Here is a 22174-nt window from a genome sequence, read left to right on the forward strand (position 1 = left end):
GCTGATGTCTAATTTGGCTTCTTTCCTCCTAGAAATAGCCCTACAGACATTTCGTGTGGTATTGCTTATTATGAATGAAACAGATGTACTTAAAAAGCACAGTATGCCCAATTGGAGGACAATATAGTGGCCTCATTAACAGTTGATTAAACATAAGGAAAGATTTGCACGTGAAGCATCTTTGCACATCACATTGTTACCCGTTACATCATTCATTCTTCTTGAGCACTTACTCTGTGTTATTTGTGTTACCATCAATACCAGTCATACAGTAATCTGTAGCTTCAGCAAATAGAGAGGATTGTCTTGTAAATACTATCTCCAGGATATTCACTTGGTGGGGTGATTATGCATATGTGTGGGTGCACCACTTAGCACATGGCTAAGTACCTGATTTAGTGAATCCTATTCAGCCATGGAGAATTTCGCTTTTTATGCATGATCTAATTGTTAAATACTTTCTAAGTCTTTTGTTGTTTGTAATTTTTTACTATGGATCAGTTTAGGAACTAGAGTTGGTTTATACACATACAGAGTTGGTCAGCTACATTTTCTTCTTAAAAAAAGAGTAGTTGCCAAAGGCTCAGATAGATAACACCATTTTCCATGAATTGCGTAGATCTTGATCATCATGTATCTTACTAAGATTATGAACAGGGCTTTACTCTGGGTCAACACTTACAGTCTGTATGAATACTTAGATAAGAACCAATTTACTGACTAGTTCACATTTATTTTTCTCAAGTGCAATTGTATTGATATTATGCATTGTTCTTCCTCATCGCTTTTCTCCCTTCCTTTCTTCCTTACTTCCTTACTTAGCATGAAGCCTGCAATCATGGGCACCTGAAGGTAGTGGAATTGTTGCTACAGCACAAGGCATTGGTGAACACCACCGGCTATCAGAACGACTCACCGCTTCATGATGCCGCCAAGAACGGGCACCTGGATATAGTCAAGCTCTTAATTTCCTACGGAGCCTCCAGGAACGCTGTGTAAGTCGTTAAGCAGTGTTGTTTAGTTGCCTTGTATTCCTGAGTCAGGACTGTGACAGAACACACCCTGTAAGATCCAGATAGATGGCTCCCTTTCTCGTCTTTCACAGCTGAGGTTAGACGTGACCATCATATTCTGTATTTAAAATCAGCATTCGTGCCCTTTTTCTTTGGGATACTTATATTTTGAGGGCGATTTGCTCCTTTACTTTAGAAACAATTGCCAAATTAATTTCAGAAGCTTTGATTTTTCTGCATAAATTCACTTAATTATATTCTGTAGATTGAGTCATACTTACTAATAAGAAAAGAAGTGTAGAAATAACTATTTTGTATGCTTTCCAGTACTTCAGAATTTGTATTAAAAATTCTATTTTTTGTGCTTTTTCTGCATATTTAGTTAAAATATGTAAGAATTCAGATGTTGGGCAAGTGCTATCGAGTTATTTCTTAGACTTTTCACATCATTCAAATGAAGCTCTGGGTAAATTGTTTTGCGGTGTCAGGGCACAGAGATGCATTAGTGAATGCTGGCGGCTGCATTTTAAAATTGCTATTGTCAAGAGTGTCACAAGCAATTGCCGTATGTGGATTTTATATCTTTAATCTATAGCTTGGATCATGTCTCCCTATATATTATTTTACTCTTTTCAGTTAATGAGGGAGTTGAAATGGAAATAGAAGAACTGCCTCTTCATGTCCCCGTTGCTTATACAGGTTTGGAAAGTGCACATGAAAGTCACGCTTACTTTGACTACAGAGGCAAATAAGAATTACAAAATGCAGAGCTTCTAGGTTGTCATTTTTTTATAGCATAATTGAAAAACCAATAATGCAGGAGTGTACCATACCTTGGTGCTGTTTGTTTCAGTAAGTGTGTCTCATATCTTTTATTTTCTATCACATGTGATGAGATAGTTGGGGCAAACTCAAGGGGTACCTGTTTTTCTGTATTTTTATTTTTCTTGCTTGTACGTGCATGTATGCGTGCGTACACACACATTATATACACACACACACACACACACACACACACGTGGACCAACAGATATGACCCTCCTGTGGGTAAGCCAGCCATTTGTTAAAGCAAATGGTTGCTTGGGTCAGGTGAAACTGAATAGTTTCCATCCTTGGGTTCTTAAATCAGCCATGACTACTTTAATGAATGGAGCACCGGTCAAGGCGTTAGGGAATTCAGCTTTTATTTGTGACTCCATTATTGACTTTATAGCCTCAGGCAGGTTAATTTCTGTGCCTTGGTGTCCTCACCTATAAAACATGGGTGATGCCTGCTGCTTTTCTCTTTCTTCAGAGCACAGTGAGGATTAATGAGCCAAAACACAGGGCCTGTCTGGTGGTTTGTACACCATGATTCTTCACTGCACTGTGAAGCTTATTAATATGCAAGGTGTGGGCATGAGACAGTGAGCCGAGTCCGCCTTCACAGGCGCCTCTCAGATCAATGTGTTGTTTGTAAATAGGCTCACCGAGTGCAGTGGCAGATGTAGGTATCGCTGTAGCCCAGCAGCATCCAGGAGACCTTTCCGCGGCGACGGGAGTGCCCTCTCTCTGTGCTGCGCCCTCGCTGCTGTTGAAATGGGCCTGTGCCTACGGAGGCCCTAAATTTGAAAATGTATTTTAATCAGTATAAATGGCCACATGGGCCAAGTGGCTACTGAATTGGACAGCTGCTTGATATAGTTAGGATAGTGGGGAGAGAGGATTTATGTGGGGAGAGGCTGGGGAAGACACTGGGCAGAGGTTGGTAGGGCGGCTTGGCGCCAGTACAGGGGTCGATTTAATCTGGGGTGTGCGCATGTGGTAGCTGTTTCTAAACGTTATTGCTTCCTTTCCAGACTGGTGGTCGTCATACTCTGGTATTTGCTGTGTTTTTCACTTTCTGTTTTATTTCATAGTAGTTGTTGGTTCACCTGACTGGCTTCACCAGTTTTCTAACTGGTCTCCTCCTTTTCCGATTATTTTTCTTTGTTCATTCCCCACACTGCAGCCCAAGAACTTTTAAAAAGTAGAAAAGTCTGGCCAAATCACTTACTTGCTTAAAACCCTTCACTGGCATCTCTTAATGTTTTTAAAATAAACTTCAAAGCGTGGTTCCTAAGGCCCTGGATGGTGTGGCACCACTAACTTCTCCAGCCTCATCTGCTACTCTTCCTCCCATCCCCCTTTCCCTTCAGCCTTTTTTATACCAGCCTTTCTAAATCACTCCTGCTCTCCTGGTCCTGCCAAGTGCCTAACATAGTCTGTACCCACATTCATTCATAGTGGAAGCGAGTAAGTATTTGAATGCACGAAAAGATGGTATATTTTTTCCTCTCTTTTGAAAAAGGGTCAGATCTGATGACAATAGGAATAGCCTCCCTCTGCTCCCCGATTCACTGTAAGTGTGGAGTGAAAGTCTAAAACCAAGTTTCCATAAGCTGCACCTTTTCTAGGGTGGTAGCACTGGTTCCTGGTAGATGTTAGGGTAAATGATGTGTGCTCCCTGGGCAGAATCCTTAGTCTCTTGTCCATTGGGCATCCATAGTATGTTACCTTTTGTGGGGTCATGGCTTCCCATTCCTACAGCCTTGACATTTTTAAGATCTGTTTTTCTTTCTGCCAGTGTTCTGTATTTTTAAGTACTGACAAGTGACAATAGATGGAATTCATTGCTTGACTTTCTCTGTTTAAGCGTAGAGCATGGGGAGGGGAGCCTGGGGGCTGTATGGACTTCTTACTACTATTTTTTTTTTTTTTTTTTTGCCTGATGCTCTTGTTCGTTTTAAGCCATTAATATCTCTAACTCTAGAATCTGAGTTGGCAAGCATATTACTTTTATTTTCTCTGCTTTTATTTTTATTTCTCTTACATTTTTATTTCTGTTTATGTCTCTTTTACTCTTAATGGAACTCTTCTCTCAATCACCAGGACTAGACTCTTTCTATCCCTGGAAGAAGAAGGGTTGGAACCGGAAAGGGTGTAGGCTGTTCTTCTGTCCTTCCCTCTTGATGGCTTGGTACTTGGACTAATTGAAGTTGTACGTGGGTAGAGTCTATCTACTTTTTCTGAGTTTCCAAAGGGCAATCTTCAGCTCTATAACATTTTGTTAGTTGTCTTCATTCTTTCGAGGTTGAGGTAGTTTTCTTACTCGGATGCCTTCATTTTCTGGGTCTCCAGTGACATCCTATTAGGTCCTCTCTCGCCACTGCTCCTTTACTTCCTCATCCCTCGTTTATCTGCTCCTGGTGTTCTAGTGGAGTGAACAGACAGATCAGTGCCTTCATAGGTCAGTGCACAAGATTCTGTGAAAATCTAGATTGGGGGCTCTAAGTGTGACTAGAGGAAGTCATAAAAGGCTTTCTAGTGGAAGGAGCACTTCCACAGAATTGTGAAGAATAGGGATAGGAGGATGGGCTTTCCAGAAGGAGTTGGTGGGTATTAAGGTACACTGTAGCCAAGGCTGTTGTCCTTTCAGCTCTAGAAGCTTTGGTTGGTGATGGTAAGACTGGTATGAATGGGAGGACGATGGCCACTGAAGAGGCTGGGGAAGGTGGCTGAGGCGGAGAGACCTTGTGTGCCAGAGGGGTCAAATTTTACACCGAAACCTTCCCCCCTGCACACTGGCTGGGAGCTCAGTGGAGAGGTGTGTCCAGTAACCCAGGGAGGTGAGTCTGAGCTAAAGTAGTGGTGGGGACAGTGGTGGCGGAGGGAGAGAATTCACTCTTTTTATCAGCTTCTTCACATGAAGTCTGGTACACTGTGTTAAGAAACACCTTATCAGGGTTGTGACTGAAATTGGGTAAGGGTATGGATTATAGTGGATTTAATAAACTTGATTTTTCACTCAGGAACATAGCATGTTTCTCCATTTATTTAAGCCTTCTGTTATACATCTTAGTAAAGGTTTTCATCTATTTTATATATATATGTGATTTTATATATATGTATGTTTATGTGTGCACATAGTATTTATTGAGATTTTCTAGGTATTTGATTCTTTTGTCGCTCTGGTGAATGGATGTTCTGTTAATAAATAGAGCTTGTTATTTCTGACATATAGGAAAGCTGTTCATTTTAGTACATTTCTCCTACGTCTAGCTAACACCTAATTCTAAGGATTGGATTATCATTTATTAACTTCTTACTGCATTTGTCTGAGTTTCTAGGACAATATTATAAAACAATGTGATAGTTGGCATACTTGTTTTATTCTCATTTTTAAAAAAATATTGACTGTAGGTTTGCAGTCAGTATTAAAATCAATATCAAAAATACAGATCTTCTAGTTATTTTACTATTTTTTAACAAGACTGTATTTTATTAAATGAATTTTAGCTTATACTGAGATGATCTTAGACCTTTTGCCTGTTGATGTCATTAGTGCATTCAAAAATATTAAACCATGTTGTATTCCTGTGATAAACTTGATTTAATATAATGTGGTATTCTTTAAACAAATAATTTACATCAGTTTGCTAGGCTTTTATTTAGTATTTTTGCATTTATAGTTATAAGTTGAAATGATCTGTTTTTATCTTTAATTTTTTGCCCTCAGATTTTGATATTAAAATTATACTTTTTTGATATTAAAATTATACTTGTTAAAATTTATTTTTAAAATTTTAATTCCATTGTAGCTAACATACAGTGTTGTATTAGTATCAGGTGTATAATATAGTGATTTAGCAATTCCATGTACTACTGGGTGCTCATCAAGGTAAGTGTATTCTTAATCCCCTTAACCTATTTCACTCATCCTCCCACCCACCTTGCCTCTGGTCATCATCTGTTTGTTCCCTATAGTTAAGAGTCAATTTTTTGGTCTGTGTCTCTCTCTTTTTTCCTTTGTTCATTTGCTTTGTTTCTTAAATTTTACATATGAGTGAAATCATACGGTATTTGTCTTTCTCAGATTGGGTTTTTTCGCATAGCTTGATACTCTAGATCCATCCATGTCCTTTGCAAATGGCAAGATTTTATTCTTTTTTTATGACTGAATAATATTATATGTATGTGTGTGTGTGTGTGTGTGTGTATCACACCACATCTTATATCTTCATTCATCTATTGATGGACACTTGGGCTGCTTCCATAGTTTGGCTATTGTAGATAATGCTACTATTAATAAACATAAGGGTACATGTCTCCCTTCAAATTAGTGTTTTCGTAGTCTTTGGTAAATACTCAGTAGTGCAGTTACTAGATTGTAGAGTAGTTTTAGGTTAAATTTTTTGAGGACCCTCCATACTGTTTTCCACAGTGGCTGCACCAGTTTGCATTCCCACCAGTAGTACCATTCCCACCAATAGTACCATTCCCACCAATAGAGGGTTCCTTTTTCTCCACATTATCCTCGACACTTGTTTCTTGTGTTTGTGATTTTAGTCATTCTGACAGGTGTGAGGTGGTATCTCATTGTGGTTTTGATTTGCATTTCTCTGATGATCAGTGCTATTGAGCATCTTTTCATGTGTCTGTTGGCCATCTGTATGTCTTCTTTGGAGAAATGTCTGTTCATGTCTTCTGCCCATTTTTAATTGGATTATTTGGGCTTTTTTGGTGTTGAGTTGTGTAAATTCTTTATATAGTTTGGATACTAACCCTTTATTGGATATGTTATTTGCATATTATCTTCTCCCATTCAGTAGGTTGTCTTTTAGTTTTGTTGGTTGTTTCCTTTGCTATGTTAAAAGCTTTTTATTTTGCTGTAGTCCCAATAGTTTGTTTTTGCTTTTGTTTCCCTTGCCTCAGAAGACCTATCTAGAAAGATGTTGCTATGGCCAATGTCAGAGACATTACTGCCTGTGCTCTCTTAGAATATTTTTATGGTTTCAGGTCTCACATTTAGGTCTTTAATCCATTTTGAGCTTATTTTTGTGTGTTGCGTAAAGAAGTAGTTTTTCAGTGGAGTCTTTGGGGTTTTCTATATATAGTGTCATGTTGTCTGCCAATAGTGAAAATTTCACTTCTTCCCTACCAATTTGGATGCCTTTTATTTCTTTTTGTTGTCTGATTGCTGTGGCTAGGACTTCTAGTACTATGTTGAATACAAGTGATGTGGTGAGAGTGGGCATCCTTGACTTGTTCCTGACCTTCAGGGAAAAGCTGTTTCTCCCCTATTGAAAATGATGTTCACTGTGGGTTTTTCATATAAGGCCTTTATTGTTGAGGTATGCTTCCTCTAACCATACTTTGTTGAGGGTTTTTATCATAAATGGATTTTTTTTTTGGTGCAATTTTAAGTGGGATTGTGTTCTTAATTTCTTTTTCTGCTGTTTCATTATTAGTCTATAGAAATGCAACAGATTTTTGCACATGGATTTTGTATCCTGTGACCTTAATTCATTTATCAGTAGTTGTCCAATTTGTTGGCATATAATTTTTCATAATATTCTCTTAAAATCCTTTGTATTTCTGTGGTGTCATTTGTTATTTCTCTTCTTTCATTTGTGATTTTGTTTTTTTGAGTCCTATCTTTTTTGTTTTGTTTTGTTTTTTGATGCGTTTGGCTAGAGGTTTATCAACTTTGTTGATCTTTTCAAAGAACCACTTCCTGGTTTCATTGATCTTTTTTTTTTTTTTTTTTTTAGTTTCTGTATAATTTATTTCTGCTCTACTCTTTATTTCTTTCCTTTTGCTGGTTTGAGTTTTATTTGTTCTTTTTCTAGAGCCTTTAGGTGTAAGTTTAGGTTGTTTATTTGAGATTTTTCTTGCTTCTTGAGATAGTTCTGTATTGCTATAAACTTCCCTCTTAGAACTGCTTTTGCTCCATCTGAAAGATTTTGGACCATTTTGTTTTCATTGTCATTTGTCTCCATGTGCTTTTTGATTTCTTGGTTGACCCAGTCATTATTTAGTAGCATGTTATTTAATTTCCTTATATTTGTGCTTGATTTTTTTCTTGTGGTTTATTTCTAGTTTCATTGCATTACAGTCAGAAAAGATGCATGGTATGACTTTGCTCTTTTGGAATTTGTTGAGACTTGTGACCTATGTGATCTATTCTGGGAATGTTCCTTGTGCACTTGAAAGGAATGTGTATTCTGCTGTTTTAGGATGGAATGTTCTGAATATATCTGTTAAATCTATCTGGTCCAGTGTGTCATTCACGGTTTCCTTGTTGACTTTCTGTTTCATTCATGTGTCCATTTATGTAAGTGGGGTGTTAAAGTCCCCTGGTATTGTAGCACTATATTGATTAGTTCCTTTGTTTGTTGTTAACTATTTTATGTATTTGGGTACTCCCATGTTGGGTGCATAAATATTTACAATCATTTTATCTTCTTGTTGGATTGTCCCCTTAATGATTATATAGTGTTCTTTGTCTCTTGTTACAGTCTTTGTTTTGAAGTCTGTTTTGTCTGATAACAAGTATTGCTGCCCTGATTTTCTTTTGACATCCATTTGCATGATAAATGTTTCTGTCTCCCCTCACTTTCAATCTGCATGTGTTTTTAGGTTTGAAATGAGTCTCTTGTAGGCAGCATATGGATGGGTCTTGTTTGTTTTTTTTTTAATCTATTCAGTCACCTATTCTGTCTTTTGATTGGAGAGTTTAGTCCATTTACATTCTAATTATTGATAGGTACGAATTTATTATTGCCATTTTGTTACTTATTTTGTGGTTGTTTTTGTAGTTCTTCTCTGATCTTTTCTTCTCTTGCTTTTCATGGTTTTCTTTAGTGATACACTTGAATTCCTTTCTTTTTATTTTGCATTTCTATTACTGGTTTTTTATTTGTGGTTATCATTAGGTTTGTATATAATACCTTCTGTATATAGTAATATGTATAAAGTTGATGGTCATTTAAGTTTGAATCCTTTTCCTGCCCCCCCCCCCCCATTTTAGGTATATGGTGTCATACTTTATATCCTTTTATTTTCTAATTCTCTTGACTGATTTATTTTTATTGACTTATTTTTAGTGCTTTTGTTCTTCCTACTTTTCTTACCCTTACTTATGGTCTTGTCTTTCCACTCAGAGAGTTCCCTTTAACATTCTTATAGGTCTGGTTTAATGGTTATGAACTCCTCCATTAGCTTTTGTTTGTCTAGGAATCTCTTCTTTTCTCTCCTTCTGTTCTGAATAATAGCCTTGCTGGATACAGTCTTCTTGACTTCAGAGTTTTTCCTTTCAGCACTTTGAATTTATCATGCCATTCTCTTCTGGCTTGCAAAGTTTCTGCCGAAAAATCCACTGATAGGCATATGGGGTTTCCCCTTGTTGGTAGCTATCTTCTTTTCTCTTGCTGCTTTTCAAATTCTATCACTACTTTTTGCCATTTTATTTTATTTAGAAGATTTTATTTATTTATTTATTGAGAGAGAGAGAGCACTTGCACAAGTGGGGGGGGGAGGGACAGAGGAAGAGGGAGAGAGAGAATCTCAAGCAGACTCCATGCTGAGTGCTGAACTCAACTAGGGGCTCAGTCTCACAACCCTGAGATGATGAGCCAAACTGAAATCAAGAGTCGGCTGAGCAACTGACTAATCCACATTTTTTGCCATTTTAATTACTGTGTCTTGGTGTGGACCTCCTTGGCTTGATGTTGTTGGAGGAATCTTTGTGCCCCCTGGTCTGGATATCTGTTTCCTTCCCCACTTTAAGGAAGTTTTCAGTGATTATTTCTTAAAATAAATTTTCTGCCTCCTTTTTTTCTCTTTTTCTTCTGGTGTATCTATACAAATGTTATTACACTTGATGGAGTCACTAAGTTTCCTTAGTCTATTCTCATTTTGCATAATTTTTTTTCTCTCACCTGCTCAGCTTGATTACTTTCCATTACTCTGTCCTCCCAGAGTAATGGTATGAGCATATGTAATTCATTCTTCTGCTTCCTCTAGGTTCCTGTTTATTCTGCCTAGTGTATTTTTTAATTTCATTTATTGTATTCTTCATCTCTGATTGGTTCTTTTTTATCTTTTTGTTAAGGGTCTCACTGATGTCCTCCACTCTTTTCTCAAGTCCAGTGAGTATCTTTATGATCATTACTTTAAATTCTCTATCAGGCATATTACTTACATCAGTTTTGCTTACATCTCGTGCTGTGGTTTTGTCCTGTTTTTCATTTGGGACATATTTCTGTGTGTCCTCATTTTGTCTCTGTGTCTGTTAGGAAAGTCAACTACGTCTCCTGCTCTTGAAAGTAATGGCCTTGTGAAGAAGAGGTCCTGTCGTGCCCTGCAGTGTGGTGTCCCCTGTTCCCCAGAACCTGGCGCTTCTGGAATGTCTCCTGTGTGTGTAGCATGAACCCTGCTGCTGTGTCCTGGCTGCTTTCCACCAATCAATCTAGTCGTCTGCAGTGACTCCCCTTGCCAGTTGTGGGCAGTGTTGGGCCCCTAGCTAGGGTGAAGTGCATAGTTTTAACAGGGTGTATGGTATTCCGCAGGGGCTCTCCGCCACTGCCGAGACCAAGGCCCTGCAATGTGTGCAAGTAGGGAGACGTGGTGTTGGCACAGGTCTTCTGGGGGGCCTGGGACTGAGGCAAGATGGGCTGCAGGGCGTGGGGTTTGGTATAAGCAGATCAGTGAATGTTGGCGCTGCACTGTTTCCCCCACGGGGCTGTTCGTTTGTGCCTGGCGGCTGGGGAGGGAAGTGGCTCCTTTGTTCCTGGTGGGGTCCCCCTGTGAAACTCCCCTCTCAGTCGGAGATGAGTAAGTAACTCTTCTGTACCCCCAGATGTTTGTTAAACTGCTGCTTCTATGCTGCATCTCCCCTGGCTGTTCGTTGAACTTTCCTAAAGGGTGGGGAACTCCACTTTCCGAGGCCCTTTGGGCTCTCCCAGAACCCAGCTGGCTGATTTTTAGAATTTTAGGCTTTAACTCGCTCTGCTTGTAAGAACTCAGAAATTTGGCTCCTCTCATTTTCAAAGCCCAATGTTACGGGGAGTTGTCTTCCCCGTGCAAGCTCCCTGGTGACAGTCTGTTTTTCCTCCCTTCTCTGTGCCCACGGCTCCCTCCCTTCAGGGATGCCATGGTCCGATTAGCTTCCCATCACGTCTCTGCCCTTCCTACCCTCTTCAGTGGGGCCTCTTTTCTGTCTTTCATTGTGGGGTTTGTTCTGCCAGTCTTTGGACTTTTGTTATCTCATTAAATTTATCTTTAAATAGTCCCTGTAGACTATGAAAACAAAGTTTACCTATTTTGCAGTTTTATCTAAGGCTGTGATTTTTTAAGAGGATGCCCATGAGGATCATCTTACTGATGTTTAGCACAGGGCACACCAGTGAGACAGGGTCTGTGAGGAAATACTGTCTTTATTATATTTCTCGTATGTATAGCAGAGTATCTCAAACCTATAAAGCTTTGGGTCTGCCTTTATATATTTTTGTCAAATGTAGTGATAGTTCTTGAGTACTGAATGCCAAAAAATACTGTCTTTGTTTCCACATTCTTCAGGGCCCTGTAAGCTAAAGGAGGGATATAAGCCTGTCTCAAGTCCATTGATTTCCATTGCACTACAGACATAAGGGAGTCATGGCTAATGTAGTTTCTGTTGAAAGCATGTTTGATGGAAGACATATGTCCTTATACCAAAATAGATTCTTCTTATTCAACATTTGAGGTATAATTATATATATATATATCTTTTAAAATAAACTCTGCACCCAGTGTGGGGCTTGCAATCAAGACCTCGAGATCAAGAGTCACATGCGCTACTGATCAAGTTGGTCAGGCACCCCAACATTTGATATTTTTTGATTGACTTTATACCTTTTCTGATACTGTAAGAATTTAAGTTGAATTATTTCAGTTGCATGTAAAGCAAACTTTTAGAGAGGAGTAAAAATTTTTGTAACTTAGCCCTGGTAGGGAGAAGAAAACCTGAGACAAAAATCCAGCCTTAGAGTTATTTTTGGATGTCTTTAGAAGGGAGCAAAGCATGTATATGAGGACTAGGGGACCCAGGTTAGAAAGTTCTATATTCTGATATGTTCTGGTATTAAGTTGTCGTAAATGGTGCTAGGACCATGTGAATTTAAATTTTGGAGAGAAGGTTCAAGAGCTATTTTTTTTAGTAATACTTTTAAAATGTGAAAATACAGAATCTTTTTTAGTCCAGGAGGTGGAGAGAGTCAACAACTCAGAAATACAATTAGGCATTAAATGTCTATGGAAGACCAGGTATAGGAAAAGAAAGAATGGAATATGATTTATTGCAAAGCTAAATGAATTTAAAAGCATCTTACTGAATACTGGTGGAGGGAAATCTTGAAACCTTATAAGGCAACGCAAGGTATCTAGGAATTAACAACATACAGTACTATCATTGATACTCTTTACCATCTTCATTGTTTAATTAAAAAAATACAAGGACTTTGATAAGTTCACCAGTGAAGTCTCCTAGTCCTGTATTTCCTCGTGGAGGCTATGATCCTTAACTATGAATTTCCTACTACAAGGTTTTGGGACCCTAAGTCTTTTATGATTATGGAGGGACTATGTATATAGCAGAAGGTCATATATATCTACTTCAGACTTTATCTTTTGTTTAAATTTAATTTTAATCTAACACCTTACTGTTTTTTAAATCACATTTCACTTAGAATAATTTCTTATGTGCTTTGGGCTTTTGCTATGCAAACTTTGCCACTTTTTAAAATAACATTTTGCATTTAGATGCAGTATTAATTCACTTAACTCTATTTTACTCATGTTCCACATGAGAAATTTACCTCTTATGCACTAAAATAAGAGTCCATTACCCAAGAGGGAAAATTCTGTTTCAACCTCAGCTACAGAAGTTCGTATCTTCTATGCTTCATCGTTAACCTGAGAATATTTATATTGATGACTGGTCAAAACCTCAGTGGCTTTCCTTCTTCCCCACTGCCTTCAGTGCATCCACTGTGAACCTAAAACAAAAACTCTTCATCCCATCAGAACCACTTTGAGTGTATAGAGAATAGCATATGCCTTTTTTTTTTTTTTTTTTAAGAGATGTATAAAGTTTAGGATTTGGTACTTGGTCTGCCATTAACACAGTTTTTTTTGCAAGGGTGTAGAATTCATAATTAGAAAATATTACATGGACCATTGGACCTATTAATTGTCCCACTGCCCTAGTTAATTTTTAAAAAATTAATGTGCTATAACAGATAATTTGTTTCATAGCTTAAAAAAAAAGAAATGTTGCTCTTTTGAATTTCTGTGCCTTTCCTGCTTCACAGCAAGCCAAGTAACTTGAAAAATTAAAATCTGTATGTTTGCAGTTTTATAGGATTCATAAAGGATTTCATTCATGGACTATCTTGGTAGCCTGTCATGAGTGATAGGTTAGTATTAGTAAAAATGCCTTTTTGCATGAGTATTCGGGACTGAATGGTCTGTATGTATAAGTGCAAATTTGAATTTGCCCATCTCTCCTCCTTTTTTTGAGTGGTGAGCCTTCTCTTGGGCCTAGTTGTGGGCAGGTTCTACCATATTCTTGAGTGGAAAGGACACTAAAGGGTTATACTATATTATGAACTCTTGCCTTTGGGGTAAAGCTGCAATGTTAAACACAACAGTTCAACTCTTTGATAAGAACTTCCTTCTCATTAGTCTTAGTAATCAAAAAGAATCCTAGTGAGGAAGGTTATTCTCACTGTCTTCAATTAATATTCAGTCACATTGATAGTCTTCTGTGCATGTGACAACATGTGACTTTTCTTCCAAGTGTTACCTTTTTTCAAAAAAGAAGATAAATCTAATTATGTACATTTATTTATGTATTTATTTACTTAAAGATTTATTTATTTATTTTGAGGGGGGACGCGAGTGCGAGTGGGAGGAGGGAGAGAATCTAAAACAGACTCCCCACTGAGTGTGGAGCCAGACACGGGGCTTGATCTCATGACCTATGAGGTCATGACCTGAGCTGAAACCACGAGGCGGTCGCTTAACTGACTGAGCCACCCAGGAGCCCTTAATTATGTACATTTAAAACCAATTTTTTTTTTTACACTAAGTGTAAATGTTAGTCCATTCAAATATATCATTATGGGGAAAAAAGTTGGATGACTTTTTTGTGCCCATGTGATAAAGGAGAAATCTTATGTGTGCCCTGTCTCCTCTTGCTGTGGGTTTTTGAAGGTGCTGCATAAAAACTTGATTCTAATTTCAAATTTCAGTGGTCCACAAGAAAGCAGAAACATGACAGGATTTAATAGGCTCCATCTCCTGTGATGTAGGACTGAGGTTTCACCGATTATCTTTCAATGTTTAGCATTTGTATGTGCCATTCTCCAGTTCATTAGCAATACCGGAGGGCTAAGGGTTTAGTGGGCTGTGTAGAAGCAGAAGCGTCCCTAATCCAAGTGCATGTTTAAAGACCATATGAGAAAGTGAGCTTTGTGTAGTTAAGACGCGAAATATAAATTAGAAGCCTGCCAGTTATTTTATGAGGGAAAACGTTGTATAGACAGTACAAGTATCTCACTTGTTCAGACAGTTGTTTTACTGGTTACTTTTTGTTTGAAGCACACTAGCTGCTGATGGTACTTTTGGGAAATACTTTGATTAACATTGTTTTATGTTGTCATAGTGGTTATTCATATCTGTGTAAAACAAGTATACTATAGTTACTGTTTATTAAAATATACTTGCCTAGGCTCTTACATATTATTTCTTTGAAGTGTGAAATTTACAGTTGTCTTTTTTAAAAAGTCCTTTGGTGTACAGTGATTTTTTTGACGGCATATAATGTGACATCTTTTTTTGCTGTTGTTTATTCATTTTTGTACTTGGTGGTTTAAGACCTAGAATATTGATTCATTATCTCAGATTTCTATTTTGATTGTCATACAGAATATATGTGTGAGGGGATTATTTATTTGGCATGTGAGCACAGTAATTTAAGAGAATGAAATTAAGAAGTATCAAGTATAGTGGATGAAATCAAGTACCTTTTGAAATAAACTGAGATTGCTCTAAATGTATGGGAATTTGGAATGACCCCCAATCCAGCACAGTGGCTTGTCACTTTGTTGTAAACCAGAAGGCAGAAACACAGTACAACTCTTGGCTGGAGAAGGACTGTTGCCAGAGAAGGGTTGCAAATTATTGAACCTAGGCCTAAAGGGAAATCTGAGAGTACTAATTTATCGATGTTTATGGGCATATCCCAAGAAGGGTGAGTGAACGGATAGTCATGAGTAGCAATCATTAGAGAAATGGTTACTGTGGTTTATTTCTTCATGCACTAGCTATCTGTTCCTGCTATGCCATCAAAACCACTTTCCCCAAGGTCACTAATGACCTTGTCTCCAAACCAAATTGGTGCTTCTGTCCCTCATCTATATGCCCTTCACACAGCATCAGAGTTGACTCCTTCCTCCTTCCTCTTCCTTCTACTGTTTCCTTCCAGATCTCTCTCTGTACATTCAGTACAATTTTAAAAACTGGTATTGTACCATGTTTATCGTTTTATGTCCTCTTGAACACATTGCATGTTCATATGCACTTTAATGGCCATTACATGGATATACCATAATCTGAAAAACCGTAAAAGCTTATAAAAGAAATGCTCATTTTAGGAAACTTTTTTGTCATAATAAAATATATTGAAATTATTCTGAAACCATATGTAAGGAAGTGGAAGAGTAGACAAAAGTTGTATATTTTTAATAATTATAATTTTTATAGTAATTTTATAACAAAAATTATAATTATATATAATAAATTAAATAATTATAATTTAAAAACTAATGATGGGCAATATTGACTATTGGAATAAAAAAGAAAAACACAACCTTAGTCAAGTCATTAGAACCTTGTTCTTTCTGTTTTCTTATCTATGAAATGGCAGATTTCTACTATTTCTTAATTATCTTCCAGTGTAACATATTCTGTGACTTGTGAATTAGTACACGCTGAGATGTCTGCGTCAGCTTGTTCCCTAAACCACCAGTTGATTCTCTTGATGGCTGTGATTACTACACAATGTACATCCATATTAAAGTTAATTTTCAGAGTGCCCTGCTCACTGCTTTATTCATTTGTTTGTCACGTGGCATGGTTTTCTTTCTGCAGATACGAATTCTTGTCCTGTGTGTTTATCTAATTTCTGTATTTGTTTATGTAGAATATAGAGCTTATCATAGCTATGGGAAATTATTTTTATTTGCATTTGAAAGCCTCTTGCCCTTGGTGATTAATGATTATGAAGCTATATTAGAAATATGAGTATGAATACAGAAGAATACAGAGTTGTGAAAAAATTCATCTGTAAGTAACAACATATTCAATTAAAAATACTCCCTAGAATGGTCTGATGTCAAATTGAAATTTCACATCTTTTTTCCATTGAATTCAGCAGCTTGTGATACTTGATCCTTACAGCTTTGTGTGAATTCTGAGTCATTCATTTTAGTAAAAGTTGTATATTATTAAGGAAGTTGAAAAAATTCTTCCCCTGGTGCATGCATTTAGTTAAAAATCAAGTCACACATTCTATTTACTTAAACCCATCTGCACTTATTTTACCAGTAACATATTTGGTTTGCGGCCTGTGGATTATGCAGACGGTGAAAATATGAAATCACTATTGCTGCTGCCAGAGAAGAATGAATCATCATCAACTCGCCATTGCTCAGTAGTAAGTATGGATTAGGCTTTGGGAAATTTATGTCTTTTATTGAAATTGGTTGTGAAAGGAACATAACAGGAAAATTTCTACTTAACAAATTGCTTTCAATCACCAAACAATTATTGAACACTTCCTTTGTATTAGGAATTGTGAGTTCAAAGACTATTATCATCAGAATAAGTCTAACAACAAGTATTTTTTTGAGCCCCCCTCTATATTTTAGGGAGCATTCATACTGCAACCAATGTGACAGATGGGGCTCTTGTTCTCAAGGAGCTAACACTGTAATGAGAGATAGGAAAGAGAGAGACTGTAAATATGTAAGCTAATATAAATGAAATAGTTTGAGGAACTTACAAATGTGTGGTTTGAAGATTTTGTAGAGTGTAATTGAGTGGAGGTGGAGGGCTCCAGTTTAAAAGGTACTACTGCTTTAGCTGGGGTCATTGAGGAGGGCCTCCAGAGAGCTGATGTTTGATGTAAAACTTGAATGAGGAGGAGGACGAGGCATCTGGGTGAACATCTGTCTGGATGACAAGTGTTCCCTATAGCAAATGTTGTATAGGGTCCCTCAGTGGATGAGCTTGGTGTGTTTGAAGGTTGGAGAGAAGATCGTACTTGCTGGCGACTAGTCAGTGTCTAAGAGTAATGGAAACCACTGAAAGGATTTAAAGCAAGGGAATGACATGATTCGATTTATGTTTTAGAAAGTTCACTCTGGCTGATTTGTAGTAAAGAGACAGGGGTGGGGCAAGAGCAGAAGCAGGGCGGTTACTGAGGACTGTTTCACTGTGACGAGAAGAGATAGCACCTGGATTAAGGTAATGGCCGTGGAGATTGTGAGAAGTAATGAGGTTTAGTGTATATTTTTGAGTTAATGGCAACAAACTTTCTGATGGATTATATATGAAGTGTGGATAAATAGAACTAGTGTGACTTTAGCGGTGGGGTGGTAGATGGTGGTGCCATTTCCTGCTGTGGGGAAGGAAATCAGTAATTCCCTGCCAATTTTATGTCTGTAAGGCAGCAAACATGTTGAACAGGCAGGTGAGTCTGTAGCTTAGGAAAGAGCGGTAAGTTAGAGAAAGTGGAAGGAATGCTTATTCCTTAGGAACTTATGGTTTAGTGGGGAATATAGATGTTAAAAAAGTTCATTACATACTGTAATAAATTTATAATAGAAGCCATAAAAATGTACAGTAGATTCATAGAGAAGGAAGAAGCTGACTTCAGGAGGTATCAGAAGAGCTTCACAGAGAAGGTGACAAAGAAGGCATGTAAACTTGTAAAGGTAAAAGTTTTAGCAAGGCGTCTAATAGAACGTTGGCTGCAGATAACAAAACAGTTACTTAAATGCCTGAAGGCAGTGTTTTATTTTATCTAAAGATAATCTCAGTATAGGAGAGCTTTCCTTGGTGAGTTCAGCAATTAAATGGCTGCACCAGAGACCCAAATTCTGTCTTTCTGCGTTGCCATCCTCAGCTTGATAGCTTTGTCCTCACTTCACTAATCTCCCCTCAGTGATTATAGGACGATTGCCACAATTGTAGATGGGACAGTGTCCAGTGTTAAAAGAGGGACTAAAACCTTCCCCAGAAGCCTTCCACTGGACTTCCCCTTATGTCTTATTGGTCAGAACTGGTCACACAGTTGGTGCTGACATACATTGTGGTTGAAGACAGGGTCAGCCCTTGAAGAGTGGATATCTGTAAAAATTGGGATTCTGTTAGTGGGGAGGAAGTGAGGCATGGATCCAGTGAGCATTGCCCCACTGTGAATCAGGTATACAAAGTGGGGATGGCAGTCCAAATCTAAGGAACAACAGCTTGAAGACAAGGAAGCGTAAAGGACCTTCAAAATCTGAGAAACTAGATTTAGTGTGAGAAGAGCACAAGGTGTATTATTAGAGAGGAGCTGGAGCGAGGTTGGGATCAGATTGTAAAAGGCTTTGGATCCCCTGAGGAGGAGTTAGGCGTTACTGGTCCACTCAGTGGAGTACCCGCAGTGCGTTTTAGTGCAGAGGACAGCTCGGAGTGGGCCGAGACCGAAGACTGGTCGGGAGGCTGTGAGGTAGATCGAACTCTGATGTGAAAGGGTGGTGTGATGTGGGCAGGGAGAGAAGAGGGGTTTTCAAGAGAGGGTTGTGGCGGGCACATCACAACTGCCCAGATAGGGGAAGATGAGAGAAAGGGATGACTTGAGGTCTATGACCAGAGGTCCTGCGCTTCTTGTCTAGTGAGGGCAGTGGTGCAGTGATTGATGCCATTGTTGAAGACGAGGAGGTGACCTAAGGTACTTGAGGGGATCATAGGTGCTGTCGCAGGCTAGTTCCTTTGTACTCGGAGAACTCTCTTATCTCCCGCCTTCTCCTGGACGTCAGCTCTGCAAATGGGCACCAAGCTGGAATTTTGATAATGAACTGAAAGAGAAAGTAGAAATCAGCAGTTTAATTTTCTTAGTTTATAAATGAGAAAGCTGAAACCTAGTTTGATTTGCTCATGGTTAAGGAGCCATTACAAAAAAAAAGAAAACAAAAAGTAAGTTTTTTTTTTTTAATGGATCAGTTAGAACTTGAATTTCTTACATCTTAGGTAAGTACTCATTCAGTCCCACCATACTTAATATGGTAAAATAAATTGGCATTTATTTTATTCATTAGGACTTGGACTCTCCTGGCAGAACATAGAACTAAGAACTAAGTTGTTGTTTGCCAATGTTGCTTTTATGAAAAGCTGGAGAAGGATTGTTTTAAATGTGTCAAAAATAAAGATGTCACTATGGTATTCTTGGAGTGTGAAAATGGGAAATTGGTTATCGTCCTCTCAATTCTACTATCCATTTACTGTTTTTATTAAATGTAAGAAACCTATGCTTTCCTCATTGTCACATGGACATGGCCTGAGAATATCATTGTTTACTACCTTAGTGGTAGATTTTTGGCTAAGGAAAAGCTAATGGACAGAAGTCCTAAGTTGAAAGGGTTGTGTCTTTCTGGAATCTGTCTTCGCTCAGCTGCTGCCAGACTCCCTTTCACTCACTCTTTTTCAGCCACGTTGGGCTGCCTCACTGTTTCTTAAATCCACCAACCACACTCTGATTTCAGGTCCTCCGCACTAGCTGTTTTCTCTGCCAGGAACAGTTGTAGGGAGCTGGGTGTACACATGGCATCCGACTCTGGTGTAGTCCTATCAGGGAGGGCTCTGTACTGCCGTATCTGACATAGCAGAGTGCTTCCTATCCTCCCAACCCGGCTTTATTTTCCCGTATCACTAATCATTTTTATTGGATTTTTCCCCCATTGTTTTTATGCCCACAGCCAAGTGCCCAGATACCAACAGACCCAAGACTTTGTTTGAATTTTTATTTCTTAGAATTTAGCTCAGAGCCTTAAGATAATGGCATGGGTATTGAGAAATATTTATCTGCTCTATGCGAAACAGCAATGCAGGCATGATGATAAATGTGTTCACGTATCTGACAAATATTTATTGGGTGTCTGCAATATATCAGTCAGTGTTCCAGGCACTTGGGGATACCGTGATCTCTGCTATGTTGGAACTTCAATTTGAGAGTGAAGATGGAGACACACAGGTTGCCTGGCTGGCTCAGTGGGTTAAGCGTGGCGTCTGCCTTCAGCTCAGGTCATGATCCCAGGGTCCTGGGATCGAGCTCCCTTGGAGGGCTCCCTGTTCAGCAGGCAGTCTGCTTCTCCCTCTCCCTCTGCCCTACCCCCTACTGTGCTCTCTCACTCTCTCGCTCTCTCTCAAATAAATAAAATCTTTTAAAAAAAAGAGTTTGTTTAATGTCATTGTACATAGTAACTAATATCTATAGAATCAGGGTACTGAACCCTTGGGATGTTTTCTGAACATCTTTTGAACCTCATGGTTCTAAGATCTCTGTTTATTCAAGCTAAATTCCTCGCCCACCCCTCACCTCCTGTTCCAAATCAAATGTGTGGCGTTGGTGGCTGTTTGCTTTATTATGATTATTTTTTTAATAGTATTTCTTAACTGTGAGAAATTAGTGCCAGTTTCTATTTTTTATTCAAATGTAGAAACTGATAGGAAAATGCTTGACCCACTTTGGTGCTTTTCTGGGGTTGATGGAAATAGTATCATATGCTGTATTTAGAATTGATATCTTTTCACTCTTGGTATTTTGTGTAGAGAACTCATTTAGCTGAAGTGGAGTTATATAAATTGGAAAATAATGTGTTGCATTTAGAGCTATTTTTGTGGCACTTATTTGTATAACTGACAATTTTTGAATTACTATTTTTATTATTATTATTATTTTTTAAAGATTTTATTTATTTATTTGACAGAGAGAGAGACAGCAAGAGAGTGAACACAAGCAGGGGGAGTGGGAGAGGGAGAAGCAGGCTTCCTGCTGAGCAGGGAGCCCGATGCGGGGCTCGATCCCAGGACCCTGGGATCATGACCTGAGCCGAAGGCAGACGCTTAACGACTGAGCCACCCAGGCACCCCCCCTTTTTTTTTACTAGTATTTAGTAATTGAATGATCCATAAAGTGTACTGCACTATTTTCATCTTAAGGAATATTTGCAGTGTTTAGATTAGACATGGTTACATCACCTTATAACTTAGTGAATAGGGAAGATACATATACAGAAATGTGATGTCAATATGTGTAAACTTGTCCAGTAAAACCTTTGCCCCTTGAACCCTAGATGAATAAGTAATTCAGGAAACTTAACTTCTAAGTGCTGAATATTGCCATCATAAAAAACCTTTTATAGAAATCTATAGAATCTATTCAATAGATTTGAGTGAATGAGGTCGATCTGTTTATGGATATAGCTAAACAACTTAGATGTTACATTGTAGGGCGTCAGACTGAATTATCACTACTCTGATATGTGAAGTGAATATTTAAATACTAACTGTCTCAAATCTAGTTGCTGAACTGTACTAGTGATCATACCTTCAGTGTTTCACTCGTGTTCTTCGGAGCTTTTGAGAACCCAGAAAAATCCTCTGCATATAAAGTCACACACGTCAGAGGACCCTGTGTCTTGTATTTGAAAATTTCAGTACTGTATTTGGCTTTTTGTCCTCTAATTCAGTGGTGCTGGTTTGCTTTTTCTTTTCTTCTTTGCTGGGTCGTTGCTCGTCTCTTACCGGATGGCTTGTGGCCAGCCCTCACTCCAGTTCTGTTCGTTAAGTTCTTTTGGCTGCTGTTGGGCACACATCTCCTTGTTTCTTTGAATCTTTCGCTTCTGATCTCAAATGCTGTCCACTGGTGTCTTTGTTTTTGTTGTTTTTGTTTCATGTAAGCTCTATGTCTCTCTCTTCAAGTGAAAATATTGGTCGTTGTTAGAGCAGTTCTTTCCTTTTCATGAGCTGCGTTGAGTTATTACTGTTGGTGGATCTGATCTAACTTTTGTGTTCTCTTGTCTGTTTTAATTTTCTTGGTTTTGATAGGTAGCTGTTTTGATGTTAAGAGTTTGTTCGATTTTTGAGCTCCGTGCTATTAGAAGCTTTAGTATTCTTTGATTTTTCACATAATCTCAGTTTAAAATAAAAAGACCAAACTGAGTTTTAACTTTAGTGGAGTAAGTTAGTGGAGGGGAGATAAGGAATTGATC

General features: G+C 38.3%; 1 protein-coding gene across 2 annotated transcripts in view; it reads left to right on the forward strand.

Annotated features, from left to right (window-relative positions):
• Nucleotides 1-22174, forward strand: part of BARD1 (BRCA1 associated RING domain 1) — an 84754-nt gene that overhangs the window by 43141 nt on the left and 19439 nt on the right. For both annotated transcript variants that reach the window (XM_032402785.1, XM_032402790.1), the window contains exons 6-7: nt 823-995; nt 16464-16572. In XM_032402785.1, the coding sequence (XP_032258676.1) occupies nt 823-995; nt 16464-16572 (282 nt within the window). The remainder of the gene's footprint in view (nt 1-822; nt 996-16463; nt 16573-22174) is intronic.

Source organism: Phoca vitulina, unplaced genomic scaffold (assembly GCF_004348235.1).
Source record: "Phoca vitulina isolate PV1807 unplaced genomic scaffold, GSC_HSeal_1.0 scaffold1, whole genome shotgun sequence".
NCBI classification, from domain to species: Eukaryota; Metazoa; Chordata; class Mammalia; order Carnivora; family Phocidae; genus Phoca; species Phoca vitulina.